Source organism: Drosophila tropicalis, unplaced genomic scaffold (genome assembly GCF_018151085.1).
Source record: "Drosophila tropicalis isolate 14030-0801.00 unplaced genomic scaffold, ASM1815108v1 contig_694, whole genome shotgun sequence".
In the NCBI taxonomy this organism is placed as follows: domain Eukaryota; kingdom Metazoa; phylum Arthropoda; class Insecta; order Diptera; family Drosophilidae; genus Drosophila; species Drosophila tropicalis.
The window spans coordinates 2133717-2151201 of record NW_027173176.1 but is presented as its reverse complement, the minus strand read 5'-3'; the positions used below and the strand labels follow the sequence as shown (position 1 = coordinate 2151201).

The 17485-nt window shown below is 38.1% G+C and overlaps 7 protein-coding genes across 7 annotated transcripts; 4 read left to right on the top strand and 3 right to left on the bottom strand.

Annotated features, from left to right (window-relative positions):
• The first annotated feature begins 230 nt into the window (after nt 1-230).
• Nucleotides 231-2622, top strand: Gle1 (nucleoporin GLE1). The gene is made up of 3 exons (XM_068292476.1): nt 231-343; nt 409-1528; nt 1578-2622. Exons 1-3 carry the CDS (start codon nt 341-343, stop codon nt 2522-2524), a joined length of 2070 nt encoding a protein of 689 aa, XP_068148577.1. The 5' UTR covers nt 231-340; the 3' UTR covers nt 2525-2622.
• Nucleotides 2623-2990: 368 nt separating this feature from the next.
• On the top strand, nt 2991-5087 carry LOC137578928 (uncharacterized). Its single transcript, XM_068292546.1, has one exon. It carries the CDS (start codon nt 3086-3088, stop codon nt 4538-4540), a length of 1455 nt encoding a protein of 484 aa, XP_068148647.1. The 5' UTR covers nt 2991-3085; the 3' UTR covers nt 4541-5087.
• Nucleotides 5088-5660: 573 nt separating this feature from the next.
• LOC137578929 (protein phosphatase PTC7 homolog) lies at nt 5661-7640 on the bottom strand. The gene is given in 2 exon segments (XM_068292547.1): nt 5661-6870; nt 6873-7640. Coding segments are annotated over 2 exon segments (951 nt in total). The 5' UTR covers nt 7300-7640; the 3' UTR covers nt 5661-6346.
• Nucleotides 7641-7882: 242 nt separating this feature from the next.
• On the top strand, nt 7883-8712 carry LOC137578890 (uncharacterized). The gene is made up of 2 exons (XM_068292496.1): nt 7883-8130; nt 8196-8712. The coding sequence occupies exons 1-2, from the start codon at nt 7968-7970 to the stop codon at nt 8684-8686; spliced, it is 654 nt and encodes a 217-aa protein (XP_068148597.1). The 5' UTR covers nt 7883-7967; the 3' UTR covers nt 8687-8712.
• Uqcc1 (Ubiquinol-cytochrome c reductase complex assembly factor 1) lies at nt 8682-9834 on the bottom strand. The gene is made up of 4 exons (XM_068292495.1): nt 9676-9834; nt 9405-9587; nt 9085-9336; nt 8682-9019 (listed from the first exon to the last, which is right to left on the bottom strand). Exons 1-4 carry the CDS (start codon nt 9730-9732, stop codon nt 8738-8740), a joined length of 774 nt encoding a protein of 257 aa, XP_068148596.1. The 5' UTR covers nt 9733-9834; the 3' UTR covers nt 8682-8737.
• Nucleotides 9835-9984: 150 nt separating this feature from the next.
• Surf1 (surfeit locus protein 1) lies at nt 9985-11205 on the top strand. The gene is made up of 4 exons (XM_068292493.1): nt 9985-10276; nt 10339-10460; nt 10527-10721; nt 10788-11205. The coding sequence occupies exons 1-4, from the start codon at nt 10094-10096 to the stop codon at nt 11170-11172; spliced, it is 885 nt and encodes a 294-aa protein (XP_068148594.1). The 5' UTR covers nt 9985-10093; the 3' UTR covers nt 11173-11205.
• Nucleotides 11167-17081, bottom strand: sgl (UDP-glucose 6-dehydrogenase sgl). Its single transcript, XM_068292492.1, has 3 exons — nt 16597-17081; nt 13429-13567; nt 11167-13368 (listed from the first exon to the last, which is right to left on the bottom strand). Exons 1-3 carry the CDS (start codon nt 16744-16746, stop codon nt 12227-12229), a joined length of 1431 nt encoding a protein of 476 aa, XP_068148593.1. The 5' UTR covers nt 16747-17081; the 3' UTR covers nt 11167-12226.
• Between the last annotated feature and the right edge of the window lie 404 nt (nt 17082-17485).

Genomic DNA, 17485 nt, shown 5'->3' with positions numbered 1-17485 from the left:
TTGCCTTCGCATTTGGTTATAGTGTTGAGTAACGCCGCTAAGAGTTTAGTTCATTGTTTACATTAAGTGCAAACATACATATGTACAAACAATAAAAACATTTTGGGAATGACAATATTTAATAAATTTAATCTGCATTTTTAAAATTAAAACAACGCCAGTATAAAAAAATTAATTTTACTTTCGATAAACGCATATTAAACTTTTGAAATGTTTACCAACACTGAGCCCACCATTATTGCCGGCATCGAATATCAAAACATTTTCTGAGCAAGATATCGCGATATTTTTTTAATTATATACAATATTTTGCATCAAGCCTTTTTCGCTTATCTTTACAATGGTAAGCCTCTCAAAATTTGTTAACAAACAACTATGTAAGTGGTCTTTTTCTGTATCCTGTAACAGAGTGTTGAGGATCTATTTCGAGACATGGGTAATCTACGCGTGGATGCGGCCTTGCAGCACACAGCCTTGGCCTCTATTACCAGCACAGGACCACGGTCTCTGGGACCAGACTTGGAACCCATATGGAGTCCCGAAAAGCAAGAGCAACAAATCGTCAAGCAACAGGTGCAGGAGGAAAAGAAGGAGCAACTAAAACAGACAAAGGTTGAAAAAGAATCACCGCAGCAGCTGAAGAAATCTTCTCCTCCAGTGGAAACGTTTAACTGTTTTATTCCCGACTTCGAGGATATTCGACTTTACCAATTTAAACAACATTTATCCAAAGAATGCAACAGAAAAGTGCGACATGAAATGAAAATTCTCAGGGAAAAGCAATTGGCCTTTAACCAGACACTCCAGGCAAACAAGCAAATCAAACCAAGGTTTGCCGATCAAATAGCGAAACAGCAAACAACTGATTCTCATATCAAACAAGTTGCCGAGCAGTTAGCCATGCAGGAATTGGAGATTCATCAACGGAACCAATTGGCCCATAAAATTGAGAGTAGGGATAGACTGCATAAATTGGCCCTGGAGGGTCTGGCACGTTGCCAAAAGCGTTTCAATAGAAAATATGAGAATATCACACGCATGTTACTATCATTGGACAAGGACACAGTGCAGGAAGCATGTGGTGCACGAAATCGTCAATTAAAGGAATTGGGTCAGCAATTTAACCAATTACTCGGACAATTTAAGACTTCTGGCCAGACATCTGAGCAAAGTCAATATTTGTCACTCATTTTAAAGGGAGAGAAATTTTGCCATACCATCGAAGAAATGGAAGAAAGTTTCATTAAAGATTTAGCTGAATTTTCCCATCATATACAGGAGCAATTGAAATTGGAAGAACAGAAAAAGCAACTAGAACTAGAGCGTCAACAGAAGGAAGAATTGGAGAGGCAGCAACGGCTATTGGCGGAGGAACAACAACAGCAGCAAGAGCTTACACAAAAAGCAGCGGCCGAGGCAGAGGAAGCCAAGAGAAGACAAGATCAAGAGGCTGAATCTCAGGGAATAGTTGCGACACCAATTTCTGAGCCTGATCAATCATCTGCCCCTGTTGTTGCTGCCGCTGCTGCTCCTCCCCCCTCCACCTCCTACTGCCACGGACAGTTTGGGAAATATTCCTGCTAGCATTTATGTTCATCCCACACGTTTGGCATTTTATAATGAAATCAATGCTCTGTATAAACAAAAAGTGGAGATCGTTAAGCCACTGCAAACAAATGAGGCCTTGAAACAATATCGTACTAATTGTCAACGAGCAATTAATATGCCACTAAATGCCATCTCGGCTGTCAGTCCGCAGCATTTGCAGCAAAATTTTGACAAAATATACAATTTCTTTAATGGCCAGCCTGTTAAGGTAATGAATCAATCGATCACAATCAATGATCATCCCCTGGCCCGTGACTATTGCCTGCTGCTGGTGGCCAAGAAATTTGTAAGCCAATGTGAGACATCGATATCAAGTAATCCCCAAGCTGCTTTTCCCTTTGCCTCTGTAATCATAACATTGTGGAAACTATTGCCCGACTTTGGTAAAATCTTTTTGGCCTATATCTACAAAGAGTCGCCGTTTCTGGTGCCATATGTGATACCACAGCATTCGAATCAGACAACGGAGCAATATTTGAAGACTATTGGCTATCGTCTCTCCGAAAAGAATGAAATGGAGAAGCCAGATATATACTTGAAACGTCAGACTGGCCTGGCGCGTCTTTATGCCGCTGTGATAATGACGCCTGGTCGTAAATCGGATGGTCCAGCCCATTGCTTTGGCCTGGAGGAGGGTTGGCGTTGGTTGGCTCATTTCGTTATGGTTCAACCATTGCCCGATGTCTCGGCCACATTAATGATGGAGATGTTACATAATCTTGGATTCGATATGTGGCGAACTTATGGCAAACAATTCGTTAAACTTTTACTCTACATACAAACCCATTATATACCCCAGTTAACAGCCTACGACGAAGGTGGTCCAAAGACAAGGCTAGAAATGATTTTGGCCAAATTTCTACGGGAACGTACAATTCCTCAAGTTACGGGTGTTTTGCCACCAGGTTTTTGGTAATTCATATAATGTAGAAGTATATTTATTGTAGTATGTAGTTTGTAATATGTGTGATCATATTTTATGTTCCATATATAATAAAAATAGAGACCACTTAATAGGTTTATATTTTTTTTCTACGTGGGTGTTTCCGGTTGATTAATATTTACAACAACTATTTATAATGGTATGAGTAGGTTTAGTTAACCTCAAATAATTTCAAATTTATATGAAATTCAAGAATTACTCATTACTCATTGCCACATACATAGATAGAAGTCGACTACAAAATATCCAGTGCCAATTATATAGAAGTGAAGATAAATGATAAGAAATTTCTGATCTTTGGGCTTTACTAGCATTACATTAAATGACTTCTGACCCCTTTTAGTTTTTTTATGTCTGAAAGATGTATAAATGATTTCTTTAGCATGTTAACTAAAATCTCAATCAACTCTTTAGTCTAATGGGTATTAAAACCATATTGGTATACACACATTTAAGATAAAGAAACTGCAACATTGGATGTTGATTGATTTTAAACATTTCAGTTATAGGTTTCGTTCGGGGAAGTCGTGAATAATGTGGCCTCCAGCAAAAATACCTCAACTGGATGATGTATCCTTTAAATTGCTAATGGAGTGCATACCAGAACCAAAAGTTGATTTGGAGAAATTTCAACAAAAATCTGAAGAGTTTCCCATTGCTTTTGGTAGAAACACATGCCGGGTAAAGTCTCAGCCAGCTGAACGTCATGCTCACATATGCAAACAGATTGCCTCAGCCTATCCGGTGATACATGAACGTACATTGGCATTGTATCTGGACTTCCTGCAGCACAAGAGGATCCATGGCAATGCCATAGAGCAGAGAGTCTATCAGAATCTAGGTGTATGTGGCCTCGTCCAGCGTCTGTTGGAGAAACGTTGCGTCTTTTTTCTGGGACCAAACGATAGCCATATGTTGATTAATGGTCATTGCGGCTATGGTGGCTTCGAGAAGATTGGCACATTGGAGGAGAAGGAGCCGTTAACTCTTCAGAATGTTCTTAGCTATGATGAAATCAAATTATCGGCTCTGCTCTCGACATCCACGCACACGGAGTTCATCAATGACGGAGCACGTCGGAATTTTGGTAATGTAGAGCAGGACAAGAGTAAAATCGAACGAGAAGGGGTTATCATAGGCCTGATTGGATCACGTTTTCAGCGTCCCAACAAAATGGAATGGGAGGATATACTTATCACTAGAGAACAGAATACCCCACAAAATGGCTATGGATTGGTGAATAATGCGAAACGTGAATCGGACTATCGTCGCATTTGGCGTCAGTTCTATAATGAGCCCATGGATTTCCTATACGATGAAATTGAGAAAGATTACAAGCGATTCATCGATATCAAAAATGATTCGTCTGTCTATAGATTCGATACTCTGGTGATGAAAAAACGTTTTGCAATCAATTTTGACACTCTATTACTGGAGGCCCAAGGCAGAGCCATGCGAGCCGATAAATCCGCCTATATACATCTGGTGGGCTTTGGCCTAGGCGTCTGGATGATCACTGACAAGCAGGAAAAAATCTTCTTCAATGCCTTCGAAGAACGTCTCCTGGCACTGGGGGATCAGCTCAGTCATGTAGATGTGGTGCATTTCTCGTACTTTAGCTTATCAAAAGTTGGCAATCTCTACGATAATGCTTTCATACGGTTCAAGAATCATCCCAAACGTGGCATCAGGATATTCATCTCGAAACGTAATCCGCATGAGAATCTAAACGATAATAAGATGTTATCTGTTGTCTCCTATGCCTGGGACTCCAATGCTCTGCCGGGCAACGAATTCTGGTCTGGCACACTCCACACTAGTAGTGATCCGGCCGCCGCTTGCTCCACTCTGATCACCGAGCTACTAAATCCTCACATCAATGTTGACTATTTGAATGGCAACAATCTGCATATTGCTTCGGTCCGTTATGGTCTTATCCATATTACGGAATATGCCCAAAGAGTGGCCAACAATTCAATACGGGAATAAATAAAAATACATTTATATTGTTAAATATTTCACAAACATTAAAGTCCAAAAGGATTCGCTGATCAGAAAGAGTATAAGGAAATGTTTCCTTGTAAAATGCTGTCTATATATATTCCGAACAATTCTACTAATGATCGATTCCATTTAAAAAACTCAATTGTCTTTTGAAAAGAAATTTCTACTTCTAAGTACAGTGAAGTCTCGTTAGAACGAATCTGAAAGAAGACACAAAATTTCTTCATTATATTTATCTATTGATTTGCTTAAGGAACTTATAATGTTTTTAATTTCCAAAGGACTAAACAAAAAAATCATTACAAAAATATAATTTAACATAAAACACAACTTTAGTTATGTCGTTCAGATATTCCAACCAAACTTTTTCTTTTCAAAAATGTTTTTTCTATTATTCGATAAGAATTTAAATCTGAATGATCTTCAGTAAAGTAAAGTAATGAAGTATCCTTAAAAAGGATTAATAAATGAGCTTGAGTTAAAAAGTATTTTCCTTTCATATTAAATAAACAAAATTCCTGTGCCAATATTATTCTGGATAAATGATTATTTTATAATTTACAAAAATTCCTAAAAACAAATATTTAATTTGTGAAATTCCACACTGCATAAACGTTGTTAATTTATATACACATACACACACATATATACATTGAAGAATCACTTCACCTGGCCCTCTCTAAATTCACAAATATAGTATTTAATAATACACAGACACACACACACACACAAAATATTTCGCAGATACACAAATATTTTGTGTATTATATATACATATATATATACTTATGTTTGTAGCTACATTTAACAAATGTGTTAACTCTTACCCCTTACCATTGGAAAATATTAACATTTTCTGTTTTCTATATTTAAGATATTAACAATTTATTTGTTGATATTTTTTTTTTTTTTATGATTTTTCAATGAATATTTTTTTTATTGGGTCGCAAATATCAGTGAGTACATTTGGACAAATAATTTTTTTTTTTTTACTTAGTTAAAGACAGTCGCCACAAACTTTCGCCTGTATAGTATGTGTGTTCGTATAACAAATAATAATTAGGTATAATTTAAAAAAAAAAAAAAAAATCAAATCCTCAGTTCGTTTTCTAAATTTGATAGCTCGAAACTCTTAACTCCCCCAAGACATATGTGTGTATATATATTGGGATTGGGGTTTTGGGCTTTGAGGTTGGTGTTGGGGGTTCTCGGATTGTGTCGCAATTTGTTGTGTTATTGTTGATTAGGGGAGAACTCGTTGCTGACGACACAAAAGATCATTTCGGGCTGATAATTTCGTTTTACTTTTTTTTTTCCTTTCTTTCTACTTAAAGCGAGAGTTATGTATACACTTGCGGGGGTCAGAGATTTTGTTTCGTTTTTGTGTTTTCCGTTTTTTCTGTTTTTTAATGGCTCACCAGGATGCGTCGATTAGTAATAATTAGTTTGAGCGTGGGGGAAGTGGGCGAATGGGGGGGGAATATTCAATATGAGTTATGTATGTGTGTTTGTTTGTTTGTTTCTTTTCTTGTTTATGTATATATGTAACTAACAATTGAAAGTATGTTCTGGTTGTTCCTCAATTATCATCATAATTATTATTACTGATTGATACTTAAGCATTAGAAAGAACCAGTAAACAGACTCCTAAAAGCTAACTAAGTATATATATATATACATAAATAAATATATATATATATATATGTACGGACTACAATTAAACATGCCTAAAAAACTAGTTGTGGGTTATAGTGAATGGGGGAGGAGAGGGAAGGAAGCGGGGATTCTCTTTCAAATGGCTACCGTGGCAAGGACCACAGTAATGTCATCAGGCTTGCCACCACGTGCCTGAATATTATTTCGTCGTGCGCTCAATGCGAATGGCGAAAGAAATTCTGAATTGAGGGACAATGTCCTGGCCATTAGGGCCAATGTATTGGCTGTCATTTGCAGCTTAACTGGATCACGTTCGCCCTCAACCTCGCGCAGAACCTGCAGCATCAAGGCCTCCGGTACATTATCGAACACACCATCGGTGGCAATAAGAATCACATCACCATCCTCGACAGGAAAACTCATCGTATCCGCCGATTCGGGGCTATCACTTAGTACATTCGGTCCATGGCCGGGTGGCGGTAATGACAATTGGAAAGGTGTATTAAAGTAGTGCTGCTGCTCCTCTGATTTATGCACCACTTCGCCCTGACGCACCACTATGAAACCACTATCACCTATATTGGCTGTATGCACCGTGCTCGTCTCTCGATTAAGAATTAGCACACAGGCTGTACTGCTGCCCAGTATGGGCTTTTTTGCTCCATTAGCTCACAATAGCTATAGGCCAGCAGGTTGACAGGTCTTTGAGGATTGAAATGACTGCAGTGGACCAATCGCTCGCAGGTACGCATCAGAAAACTGGAAAACTCGCCGGGATCGATGCCATAACTTCGCCAACCGCCCACGCCGTCAGCCACGCCCATCACATCGGCCTGCTCCGTCGAGGCCTTGAACCAGGAGTCTTCGCCATACTTGCCGGGCTTGTATTTGTGACGCAGATTGTCCTTGGCAAAGCCACATACTACCGAAACAAAATGTGGCCGCTGCGGTGTTGGTGTGGGGGAACGGGATGATGATGATTTTACAGAACCATTGCCCGTCCTGTTGGTAGCAGTTTCCAATAATGTGCTGAAACTGCTACGCAATGCACGAGATATCACGCGCGAGGTCCAATTCAATGAATGCATTTCTCAAAACTCGTGGTCTTCTCTTCTCCTTCCTGCACGCCTTGCCCTGCCAACTCTCCCTCACGCCTCGTCCGTCGCAGTCGCAGTCGCCGTCGCCTTTACCTCAAAACTCGTGCGCTTCTTGGCCGTCGTCGCGTACTTGGAATTCGTTTTCCTCCTCTTTCTCATGCATATAGATATCGATTTTATCAGTACGTTTGTTTTCGCGAGCACGGGGCATGTGTATGAGTGTATTGTCTTTACATCTACAACAATTTATATGCCAAAACATTCAACAAAAAAATTTACAACTAATTTACGTTCCAATATAGTGTGTTATGTGATTCTGAATCAGTGTTGTCACTTCCGCTTTTATCCCGTCAGATCTGGCTTTTTTTTTGCCTATTTTCTTCGTTTATCTAGCTTTAATGCTCAGAAAAAGTGTCATCACTGATTCTGAAACTGAGTTTTCGTACTGGCATTTTCGATGGGGGGCGCTGGTTAACTTTCGTTGTGAGTCGCCAGGTGTCGACGAAATAAAAACTGTTTTCGATAGCAATCGATAACATTCTTTATTATCGATGTCGAGATTTTGCAGCACTAACATCTGGACGAATTAACAGTCGCCCGCTCTGTAAACAGCAATTAAAATACAATTCTTTTGTTTAAACAATTACAATAAATATACAATGCGGACTAGCTATAAAAAGAATCGTCCATTTGATTTTAAATTAATTGATCTTGTGCAGCCCAATAAGGTTCTTTATATGCGTACAGGTCTCTCCAACTATGAGACAATGAAAACCAAAACGGAAATCTGGGCAAAAATTGCAAAGAGCATGAACTGCGAGGGTAAACTTAAGAATTTCACCAACTCAATCATATATGTCGCTAATCCTTTGTGTTAACCATTACAGTGGACTTTTGTATAATGCGCTGGAATAATCTGCATTACCAGTTTCGCAAAGAATTTCGTCGGGCTAGTCAGACCGGCTCCACCTGGCCCTATTTGAAACGTTTGCAATTTCTGGCCGATCTTCCGTTGCGTTCCAAAAATCAAAACAAGCCTCTATCGGAGCCGGACCAAGAAATAGTTAAGGCTACGACAGACGAGCCTCCCATGGAACATTTTTTATGTGGTGCAGAACAACAAAACAATTTTGTAATCGAGGAAATCATAGAAGACACGAGCAATGATCAAATCATTCATGAAGAGATCATCTATGAGGAGGAAGAAAATCCCCAGGAATCTATGTACCCCTCCACAGATTTTTTACAAATCGACAAAATTCTAGCCCAATTCCAGAATCCACATCGTGTCAGAGTAGAGCGTCGAATAATGGCCTTCCTTTTGAAATGTCAACTTCGTTCTCTAGTAAATGAATCCATAGACGATTTGACAATTTAATTTATGGACTCTCTTTAATGGAAAAAAAAAAACCAACTACATAACCTACTTTTAAACCTTGCATTTGTCTAGATCATGCCAGGCCACCTTTGGCTTGGTTATGAACTGATCTCGCGTTAAGCTATCTAACATGAGGGCCTGTTTGCGTACATATTTGACCAGTCGTTCGATCTGGGTGTAATCAGTGCAGTTCATCTCAAAGAAGCGACGCCAAAGGGCGCAGGCTAGGACACGATCATCGGACATAATGCCCTCATCGTAGGCAATGAGAGCAGCTTGAAATTGTTCTGATAATGTCTCGATCTGTTGCCTAGTGCGGGAAGGATTGTTGGCCTATACAAGAGAAAAAAATTGTTAGATAGAAGTTTCCTGCTGCTGCTGCCACAGTTTGTACTTACACCCAATTTCTTGGCACGTGTGTTTACATCTCCCCACATGGCCTCAACGATGCAGTTGCGCAAAAAGCGGCCGTCTTCGCCTGTTTCTGAACCTTCAGCCATTGACCGCATTAAGAGCAACCACACATGCAATTCGGTGACGAGGAACCAAGAGTTAAAAGTGTTCGGCAGATTGAAATCGCGAAAAAAGGCAACATAGTTGATTTTATCTGCAACACTCTCGTAGAGCAGATGACTAGCCACTTTAAGACGCTTCAAAGATGGAAAGGTCATTAGATTTAAGCCAACCAGACGGAGATATTCACTATTCCATTACTTACTGCTTTTGTGTTGGGTGCAAAACCCACTTTGTTTAGAACTCTCTTGAGAATTCCTCCATCTGTGGCTGCGGATTTGCTCTTATCGGCGCTGTCTACAACTCCTGTAGGGGCGGAGGAGGAGGTATAACTTTGACTCTGAAGCAGGAACCCAGCAGCTACCTCTTTGTATGTGTATTGTGCTGCCTAAGGAGAATAAGTTTATATAAGAGTTGCATTGCATTAAACTAATCATTTTCTATGAAATAGGCATTAGTCCTGACAGCGGACTTACCCATTGAGTTCTTCCGATGCCGCTGGCTAGCCTGCTAACTGCGCGCGTGCACAGCATTCTTTTGTAATAATTTAATTTACTTTTAAATATTTGTTACAAAAAAAAAAATTAAATACAAACGGCAAAACAGCTGATTGGTTTACAGAGAAATGTGTCAGAACAGAACCAGGGATACGGAAGCACAAATTCGCGGCGACTTTTCGAAATGGCATGCGTTTAAATCTTTTGCTATAAAATAATATTCAAGCTCATCGAACTGCCTTTGTTCGTCAAGCTAATAGATTCGAATGATAAATTTACGAGAACCTAGTCACGAGCTTTAGTTTCAAATAGTTTCATGCTGTAGCCCTGGCCAGCAGTGATTTAACATCTGTTAACCGACTGGATAACCAGAGGCCTCAACGGAAACAATTGAATAATGTTGCGATTATGCCGGCTAGTGTCACGCCCACTAAAGCAAAGCCATGGCCCGCCCACAGTCCAATTGGTGACACGGAAAATGGCACAAACGCCATTTAAGGCAGGCCAGCCAGATTGGACCACAAGCATACCCAGGCCCAAAGAAAATGAGAAGATCACAGCCATGGGATGGTTCCTTCTGGTAAGAGAGAGTAGTTTCCCTCAGCCAAAGTTCTAGTCTAATGCAATTCTCTTGTCCCTTAGCTTATACCAGCCACAACATTTGGTTTGGGTTGTTGGCAGGTAAAGCGTAAAATGTGGAAGGAGCAACTTATAAAGGATCTACATGAACAATTGAATATGGAGCCAGTGGCATTGCCTGACAAGTAAGTTACAAAAACAATAAATAATAAATTTCTCGTAAAAATAGTATTTTTCGTTTTGTATTTTAGTCTTAACGATATCAACCAAATGGAATACCGTTTGGTTAAGGTGCGTGGACATTTTCTTCATGACAAGGAGATGCGCATGGGCCCACGATCACTCATACGACCTGATGGCACTGAGACGCAAGGAGGTCTCATCTCTAAGAGGGATACGGGCAATGGTTATTTGGTGGTAACTCCATTCCAGTTGTCGGATAGAGAGTAATAGAATACATTGATTGCCAGCTTGCTCCTCTAACTATTATTTCTCTCTCTTTCCGTGTCTAGTGATATAATTCTAATTAATCGAGGTTGGGTCTCTCGCAAACATGCTGAGCCGTCGTCTAGACCCTCGGGCCAAATCTCAGGCGAATTAGAGCTAACTGCTGTAGTGCGAAAGGGCGAATCGAGACCACAATTTACACCCGATCACAGTGGCGGTAAGGTCTATCTCTATCGTGACCTACAACAGATGTGTGCCAAATCAGGTGCCGCTCATGTCTTTCTCGACGCTGTCTATGATGAGAAAGTATCTGCCGATGCTCCAGTTGGTGGCCAGACGCGTGTTACCTTACGCAATGATCATCTATCGTATTTGGTAACCTGGTTCAGTTTATCGGCCGCCACATCCTATCTCTGGTATCGCCAGATCATCAAGAGAATACCATTTTAAGTGATTTATAAAATGTACATTTTATTTATGTTATGTTTCGTTTTTTTTTTCTGCTTACGTTTTGAATTTGGAACCACATAAGTAGAGAAGAAATAAGCTTAATCCAGTTAAGGTTTTAATATTGCAGTTGGTTTTTCCGATCCTTGATTTAAGAGGATCGATTATAGGAATACAATTGTTTAAGGTGCGGTGATCTCAACATGACAACAAAATGGCAAATTATTTTTTGAAATGCAATACATGTAGTAACAAAAGTTGAAGCTTAATCATTAATATATGAAGTAATTGAAAGTAATTGAAAATTTTCATTTTTCGCTTTTCATTAAATTAAAAAATAATTATACATTTTTGGACCAATTACAATAACAAAAGCATAAAAAAGAGAATTAATAATGTCTCTTAAACTATTTCTAGATTTTTTCCTGATTTCATATTCATTACAAATTTAATATAGAAAAGCTATATTCCTATGTTCCTAATGATGTCTGAAACCTCTTAAAGATATAAAAAGTTAGGGATTGGGGTCATAGCTTATCAGAAATACTCAGCTGAAAGGACATACCAGGTCGAATTGGAGATAGATTCATATCCTTTACAAGGATACTCTTTATTTTTTATCGTTGTAGTTATCAGCGTTATTATAATATATAGTAGAAACACAGCCATCTCCGTTTTAGGGCAACATCCATTGAGTATTTCTGATAAGAAAGATGATATCATTAAGTTACGATATCGTTAAGTTTATATATAATACTTGAATCAAAGTAATATAGAGTCGGTACTTTCTCTTCTGTCCAGATTGATAAATGTTATAGTACATTGGGACGACATCTTTTCTAGCACTATTTGCCAATGGCAGAGACGCACCCACACCTTTTAGGCTTGTCTCAGCGTTAAAAAAAAAAAAAAAAAAAAACTTATAAAACACACGCACATCGATATTTACTAAAATTTCGTCTCGTAAATACTGGAAAATAGTTTGGGCTTTGCTTTTTGTCAACTTTTTAAGTCTAAATGCCATGTATATTGGATTTGCCTCGTTCATTTAGTTTCCCTACAGTTGTGGCACAATTCCCCAGGAGCGTAAAAGTCCTGTACGCTGATACTTTTTGCCAATTGTCTGAACATGGAAACCAATTTGCTGCAAACGCTCATGATCAAGGATCTTACGGCCATCGAATATGTAGGCTGGTTTCATCATCGACTGATAGATGCGTGTATAATCTAAATCCACAAATTCATCCCATTCGGTGCACACAACCAAAGCATGTGTGGATCGAACTGCACTATACGGATCACTGTGGATTTGTACGGCCTTCTTTACATTCTCCGGTGACTCGGTTACACTTGGATGCGTTAGATCATCGATTATTTGCTCGGGCTCCACCTTCGGATCGTAGATATCCAGTTTGGCACCCTCCTCAAGCAACGTTTGGCACACTGTAATCGCTGCCGTTTCCCGTGTATCGCCCGTATTCTTCTTAAATGCAAAACCCAATATGGCAATTCGCTTATCCGACACCGTATTGAATAGACTCTCGATTATCTTTTGTGAGAAACGTCGCTTCTGATAGTCATTCATATCGATAACCTGCTGCCAATAGGCGGCCACTTCGGGCAAATTAAGATTCTCGCAAATGTAGATCAAATTGAGTATATCCTTTTGGAAACAACTACCGCCAAAGCCCACCGATGCTTGCAGGAATTTGGAACCAATTCTCGAGTCCAGACCAACGGCACGTGCCACCTCAGAGACATCGGCACCGGTAGCTTCACATACAGCCGATAGGGAATTAATACTAGAAATGCGCTGAGCTAGAAATGCATTTGCCGCCAATTTCGACAATTCACTGCTCCATGTGTTCGTCGTTAATATATGCTTCTTGGGTATCCAATGCTCGTAGATCCATGATAGTTTCTCCACCGCCTGATGTCCTTCCGGTGTCTCTTCGCCACCAATTAATACACGATCAGCATTAAGTAAATCATTGATAGCCGTTCCTTCGGCCAAGAACTCCGGATTTGATAGTATATCATAATGTATGCCAGGCTTTTGATTTGCTCTCAATATATGCATAATACTCTCGGCAGCTCGCACTGGCACCGTGCTCTTCTCCACGACAATTTTATTCGACTGAGCAATTTCGGCAATCATACGCGCTGCACTTTCCACATATTTCAGGTCAGCAGCTCGTCCTTAAGAAGAGAATGAAGGGAATATATTTCAATTTTATTTGATGCTTAAACTTTACTTACCCTTGCCATTGCCGCTTATTTTTGTTGGCGTGTTGACTGATATAAAGATGAGATCTGCATCTTTAATAGCCGTCTCAATGTCGGTGGAGAAAAATAGATTCACATTTCGGCACTTCTTGACTACCTCATCCAGGCCAGGCTGTCGAAGAAAAATATATACATATAATGTCAACTCATTTATTTAAATAGTTTTTCTACAATTTTGGCCCCGTTTTCTAACTAATGTAATTCTAATCACGTTGAATTGTTTTTTGTTGGTTTAGTTATTGGATAGCCAAAGTGTAGATAGATGACGTTCCATTTTGGTTTAAAGATAAGATTATATATACATACATATGTATGTGTACAAACTCTTTGCAATCTGCTTACGCAGTTTCTGGGAATCGTTATCTAGAAAAGGTCTTCTGTTCATTGGCAAACTTCATGTTAAACATGATTAGAGGCTAGGGAATTATCTGATTTTTTGATTTCCCCATTACTCATATCGAAATAAACAACAATCAATAAAGAGTTGGAATTAAAATTTAGCTATAAATGAATACAATTAGAATTTATTGAATTTCAATTTAAAAATTTATAGATAAATCTCGAAAAAAAAAAAAACAAATGTGAAAAGCTAAATATTTTCAGAAATATACATTAATCAATCCATAAGAAGTATAGTCAATTGAAATTATATTTTATTTCATATACATATATAATAAAAAATCTGAAGTAGTTGGCCTTTGAGAGACATTCAGAACATACATATGTATATATATCAATCAGGTTTGTTTCTCATTTCCAATTGTAAACAGGTTGAATTTTGAAATAGTTTGAGAAGTAAATTCCAGTTGAATGTGTATAGAAACTCTTTTCAAAAAGCAAATGGTTTCTCTTCATATGAAATGAAGCCCTAAAAAATAAACAAACCCATGGACTAAAGCCTATTAGAGGGATTCAGCTATGTGCTTAGGGGGCGGGGAGCGGGAGGGTATTGGGGGCATGACATTTGCTCTATTTATTGTCGCATTTCCGACTGAAATAATTTAGCTTTGCTTCCGTCTGCCCACATCGTAATGTGAGTATGTGCGCAATGTTATCAGACTTTGTTGTTTCCTTCTATATATATTATAATAATAATAATACTTAGGGTCTGGTCTTGTGAACGAGATAAGCACACCAATTTGTATGTATGTATATGTATTTACACATATATATTTTGTTTTCGAGGTCTAGGGATAAGTGGAAATTTATTAGAATACAAAAAGGAATTGCTAAATTGTCCACGTTCTTGTCTGTCAGGCAGGCAGGCAATCAGTCGTAGACACAGAGTGTTTGGTTCTTATCGGATTTCTGAAGAAACAAACCCACAAATACAAATAAGCATACATACATATGTATAAGTATGTATCTATCTGTAGAAAATACAACAATTTATTTATTACCTAGCATGGCTGAGTAATGACCGAAGTAAAACCCAAGTAATTGCTTTTTGCTAATGAGGCCAAGGTTTGTTTAAAAAATTCAATTCTTAAGTGATGATCATAATGATTTTTAGGATGCAATTTAAAACGAAAAAGAAAAACTATTTGTGTTGGCGGCCTTGTCAACATTATCTTTTGGCATTGACATCCTACTACTCCTCCTCCTCCGCCTTCTTCTCTTCTATGTTTTCTCTCTGTCTTGTGTGTGTGTAGAGTAAAGTAATCACATTTTTATTTTAGCAAACAATTTGCAGAGTTGTCTCGTGTCTTCTATTATTATACTTATTTCCTGTTGCTCTCTTTCTTAATTACCAATACTTATCAGTAAATGTGCACAAGACCTCCAAGTAGGGGGAAAAATAACCCTAATTATGTATGTACTTACTTCATTCTTGATTAACACCTGCCGCCTCCTCCTTCTAATAATAAAATACAAATTCATTTCATTTCTCTCTCTGTCTGTATGCAAATTCTCGAGTGAGTTCAATGAACATTAAATCGACATTTCAATGGAAATTATGTTGTAATTTTTGTTTAAAAGTTTGCGGAAAGTTTAAGCAATGAAAAAGAAGTGTGAAAAAAGAGATCATTAACCTACATCATCTTCCATATGGAGAGTTGTCCATTTCGGTTTAGATTTAAGATTTTGTCTACCTTTACCCAGCTTGAAAACGATGACAAAATTCTTTATAATGTCATATTTCCAGTTCAACGTTTTAAAGACACTATTTGAATGTTTTAAGAAAACAATTTAGTATTCTTTATAAAAATTTGATTAACCTACCCTATAAAATTTATTGCAAGTCAAGAATTTAAGTTTGTAAAGAATGGCAAAAAATGTCATATTCAAATCATTATTTTAGTGGTTTTTTTTTTCTGTTATTGCAAGATAACAAAAGCTATTTTTAAACATTTTATTAATTATTCAAAAGAAGTATTTGAAAATTTTTTAAAACAGTCCAAGAAATAATGAAAAGTCAAAAAACTGAGTTCCGGGTTTTTGGAGACAAATGTTTGTACATCGTTCTTCACATTTTCATTAAATATTTATAATTGGCCAGGTAAAAATCGATTCACTTGCATTTGAGGGCACGTGAATTAAATGTTTTGCTGTCCAGTGTAATGGTCATTTGCATAAGAGTACTGGGGGTTTCTCTCTCTATGTGTGTGTGTGTGTGTGTTTTTGGATTTCTACGATTCGATATTGATAAATGACTAATTGTTGTCGTTGTCCCCCAAGAGCGAGTAACCCACCGACCACGTACCGTTTCCCCACTTGACCTTGTTGCGGTACTTGGCTGGTTGGCCAAGATGCCGCCGTCGCCCGCCAAGTGCCACCTGCAAATCACCTCACGCACAAATTTGAATAACTTCAAGAAGAGAGGTGTGTGTGTGTAATAGGAACTGGTTTTTGTTTCACCGGGAAGTCTTATGGTGGCAGCGTGGAGTGGGGTCAATGACGTTCCATTTACTTGTTCATCTTTGAATTTTGTGTCTGATTGATGTTTTGTTTATTTAGGATTTCATTGAAAGCGCAATGAGCGCAAAACCACACGCGCACACAGACATACATAGGACCCCTCCCCTCCTAGCACTACATCTCGCTCCACACAAACATACACATGCACATTTTTATATGTCCATAGATACAAAATGAAGAAACAACAATAGCAAAAATATAAAAAAAAGAAATAAAACTAACCTCATAAATAGGCAATTTATCCGAATTCCACTGAGCAATCCGCTCGGAACTTTTATCCACCAGGGTTATAACAATATCGGGGCATTTGAGTGCCATTACCGCACATGTTGGACCGCCCACATAACCAGCTCCAATACAACAAACCTTCATGGCTGTGATTCTTTTCCTTTTTTCTTCTCTTCTATATTTATTCTTGTCGTGATTTATTTGTATGTGTTTCTTTTCCTTTTTTTGTTTTTGCTCTGGTTGCACCCTTTTTTGAATGGCTCTCGCTCAGCAGCAATGATTTTTTTATTAATAACTGTAAATAAGTTATGACTATACCGGCAGTCAAGCAGGCAGCAGGTGCAAAGTGTTGTTCAATTAAAGTTCTTAACGCGGGTAACTTTGGGCCGTCTTCTTCGATTTATTTCCGCGCTTGAATATTCCGCCGCCGCACTCCTATTTGCTTGGAAACAAAAAAAAACAACAAAAATCAAAGAGGCAAAAAACAACAACAAACCACGAACCATTATTATTAATTCCCTACTTCCCTGTATTTGTTGTCAGTGTTGTAAAATGTACAAATAATTGCATTCCATCTAAACTTTGAAATATTTCTTTAACAAATAATATTGAAATTTAAAGAATTTGGAATATGTATTGACAATGATCATTTAGAAAACTGAAAATAAATTTCGCCTTTTATTTATTCACCACTTCTAATTATAATATTTCGAAATTCTGCAAATAATGAAAACTTGAGAATAAATTTCTTACAGTTAAATGTTTTTATGAGGACATTTCTTAAAATAAAAGATTCAATTATTATTCTCATTGCTCAACAAATTAATATTCGAATTTCTAGGTATTTTTGTATGTATAATTAACTCAAATGGGGTAAATGAAA

What these genes read in the sequence shown, in the direction of transcription:
- LOC137578890 (XM_068292496.1), top strand. Translation starts at nt 7,968, where the DNA reads ATGCGGACTAGCTATAAAAAGAATCGTCCATTTGATTTTAAATTAATT. An exon ending in AAAGAGCATGAACTGCGAGG is followed by an intron (nt 8,131 to 8,195) that starts GTAAACTTAAGA and finishes TAACCATTACAG; the next exon opens with TGGACTTTTGTATAATGCGC.
- sgl (XM_068292492.1), bottom strand. Translation starts at nt 16,746, where the DNA reads ATGAAGGTTTGTTGTATTGGAGCTGGTTATGTGGGCGGTCCAACATGT. An exon ending in ATAAATTGCCTATTTATGAG is followed by an intron (nt 13,568 to 16,596) that starts GTTAGTTTTATT and finishes TTTCTTCGACAG; the next exon opens with CCTGGCCTGGATGAGGTAGT. An exon ending in AATAAGCGGCAATGGCAAGG is followed by an intron (nt 13,369 to 13,428) that starts GTAAGTAAAGTT and finishes TCTCTTCTTAAG; the next exon opens with GACGAGCTGCTGACCTGAAA.
- Uqcc1 (XM_068292495.1), bottom strand. Translation starts at nt 9,732, where the DNA reads ATGCTGTGCACGCGCGCAGTTAGCAGGCTAGCCAGCGGCATCGGAAGA. An exon ending in GCATCGGAAGAACTCAATGG is followed by an intron (nt 9,588 to 9,675) that starts GTAAGTCCGCTG and finishes TATTCTCCTTAG; the next exon opens with GCAGCACAATACACATACAA. An exon ending in TTGCACCCAACACAAAAGCA is followed by an intron (nt 9,337 to 9,404) that starts GTAAGTAATGGA and finishes CCATCTTTGAAG; the next exon opens with CGTCTTAAAGTGGCTAGTCA.
- Gle1 (XM_068292476.1), top strand. An exon ending in TGTTGTTGCTGCCGCTGCTG is followed by an intron (nt 1,529 to 1,577) that starts CTCCTCCCCCCT and finishes TGGGAAATATTC; the next exon opens with CTGCTAGCATTTATGTTCAT.
- Surf1 (XM_068292493.1), top strand. Translation starts at nt 10,094, where the DNA reads ATGTTGCGATTATGCCGGCTAGTGTCACGCCCACTAAAGCAAAGCCAT. An exon ending in CCATGGGATGGTTCCTTCTG is followed by an intron (nt 10,277 to 10,338) that starts GTAAGAGAGAGT and finishes CTTGTCCCTTAG; the next exon opens with CTTATACCAGCCACAACATT. An exon ending in TTCCAGTTGTCGGATAGAGA is followed by an intron (nt 10,722 to 10,787) that starts GTAATAGAATAC and finishes TTCCGTGTCTAG; the next exon opens with TGATATAATTCTAATTAATC.
- LOC137578928 (XM_068292546.1), top strand. Translation starts at nt 3,086, where the DNA reads ATGTGGCCTCCAGCAAAAATACCTCAACTGGATGATGTATCCTTTAAA.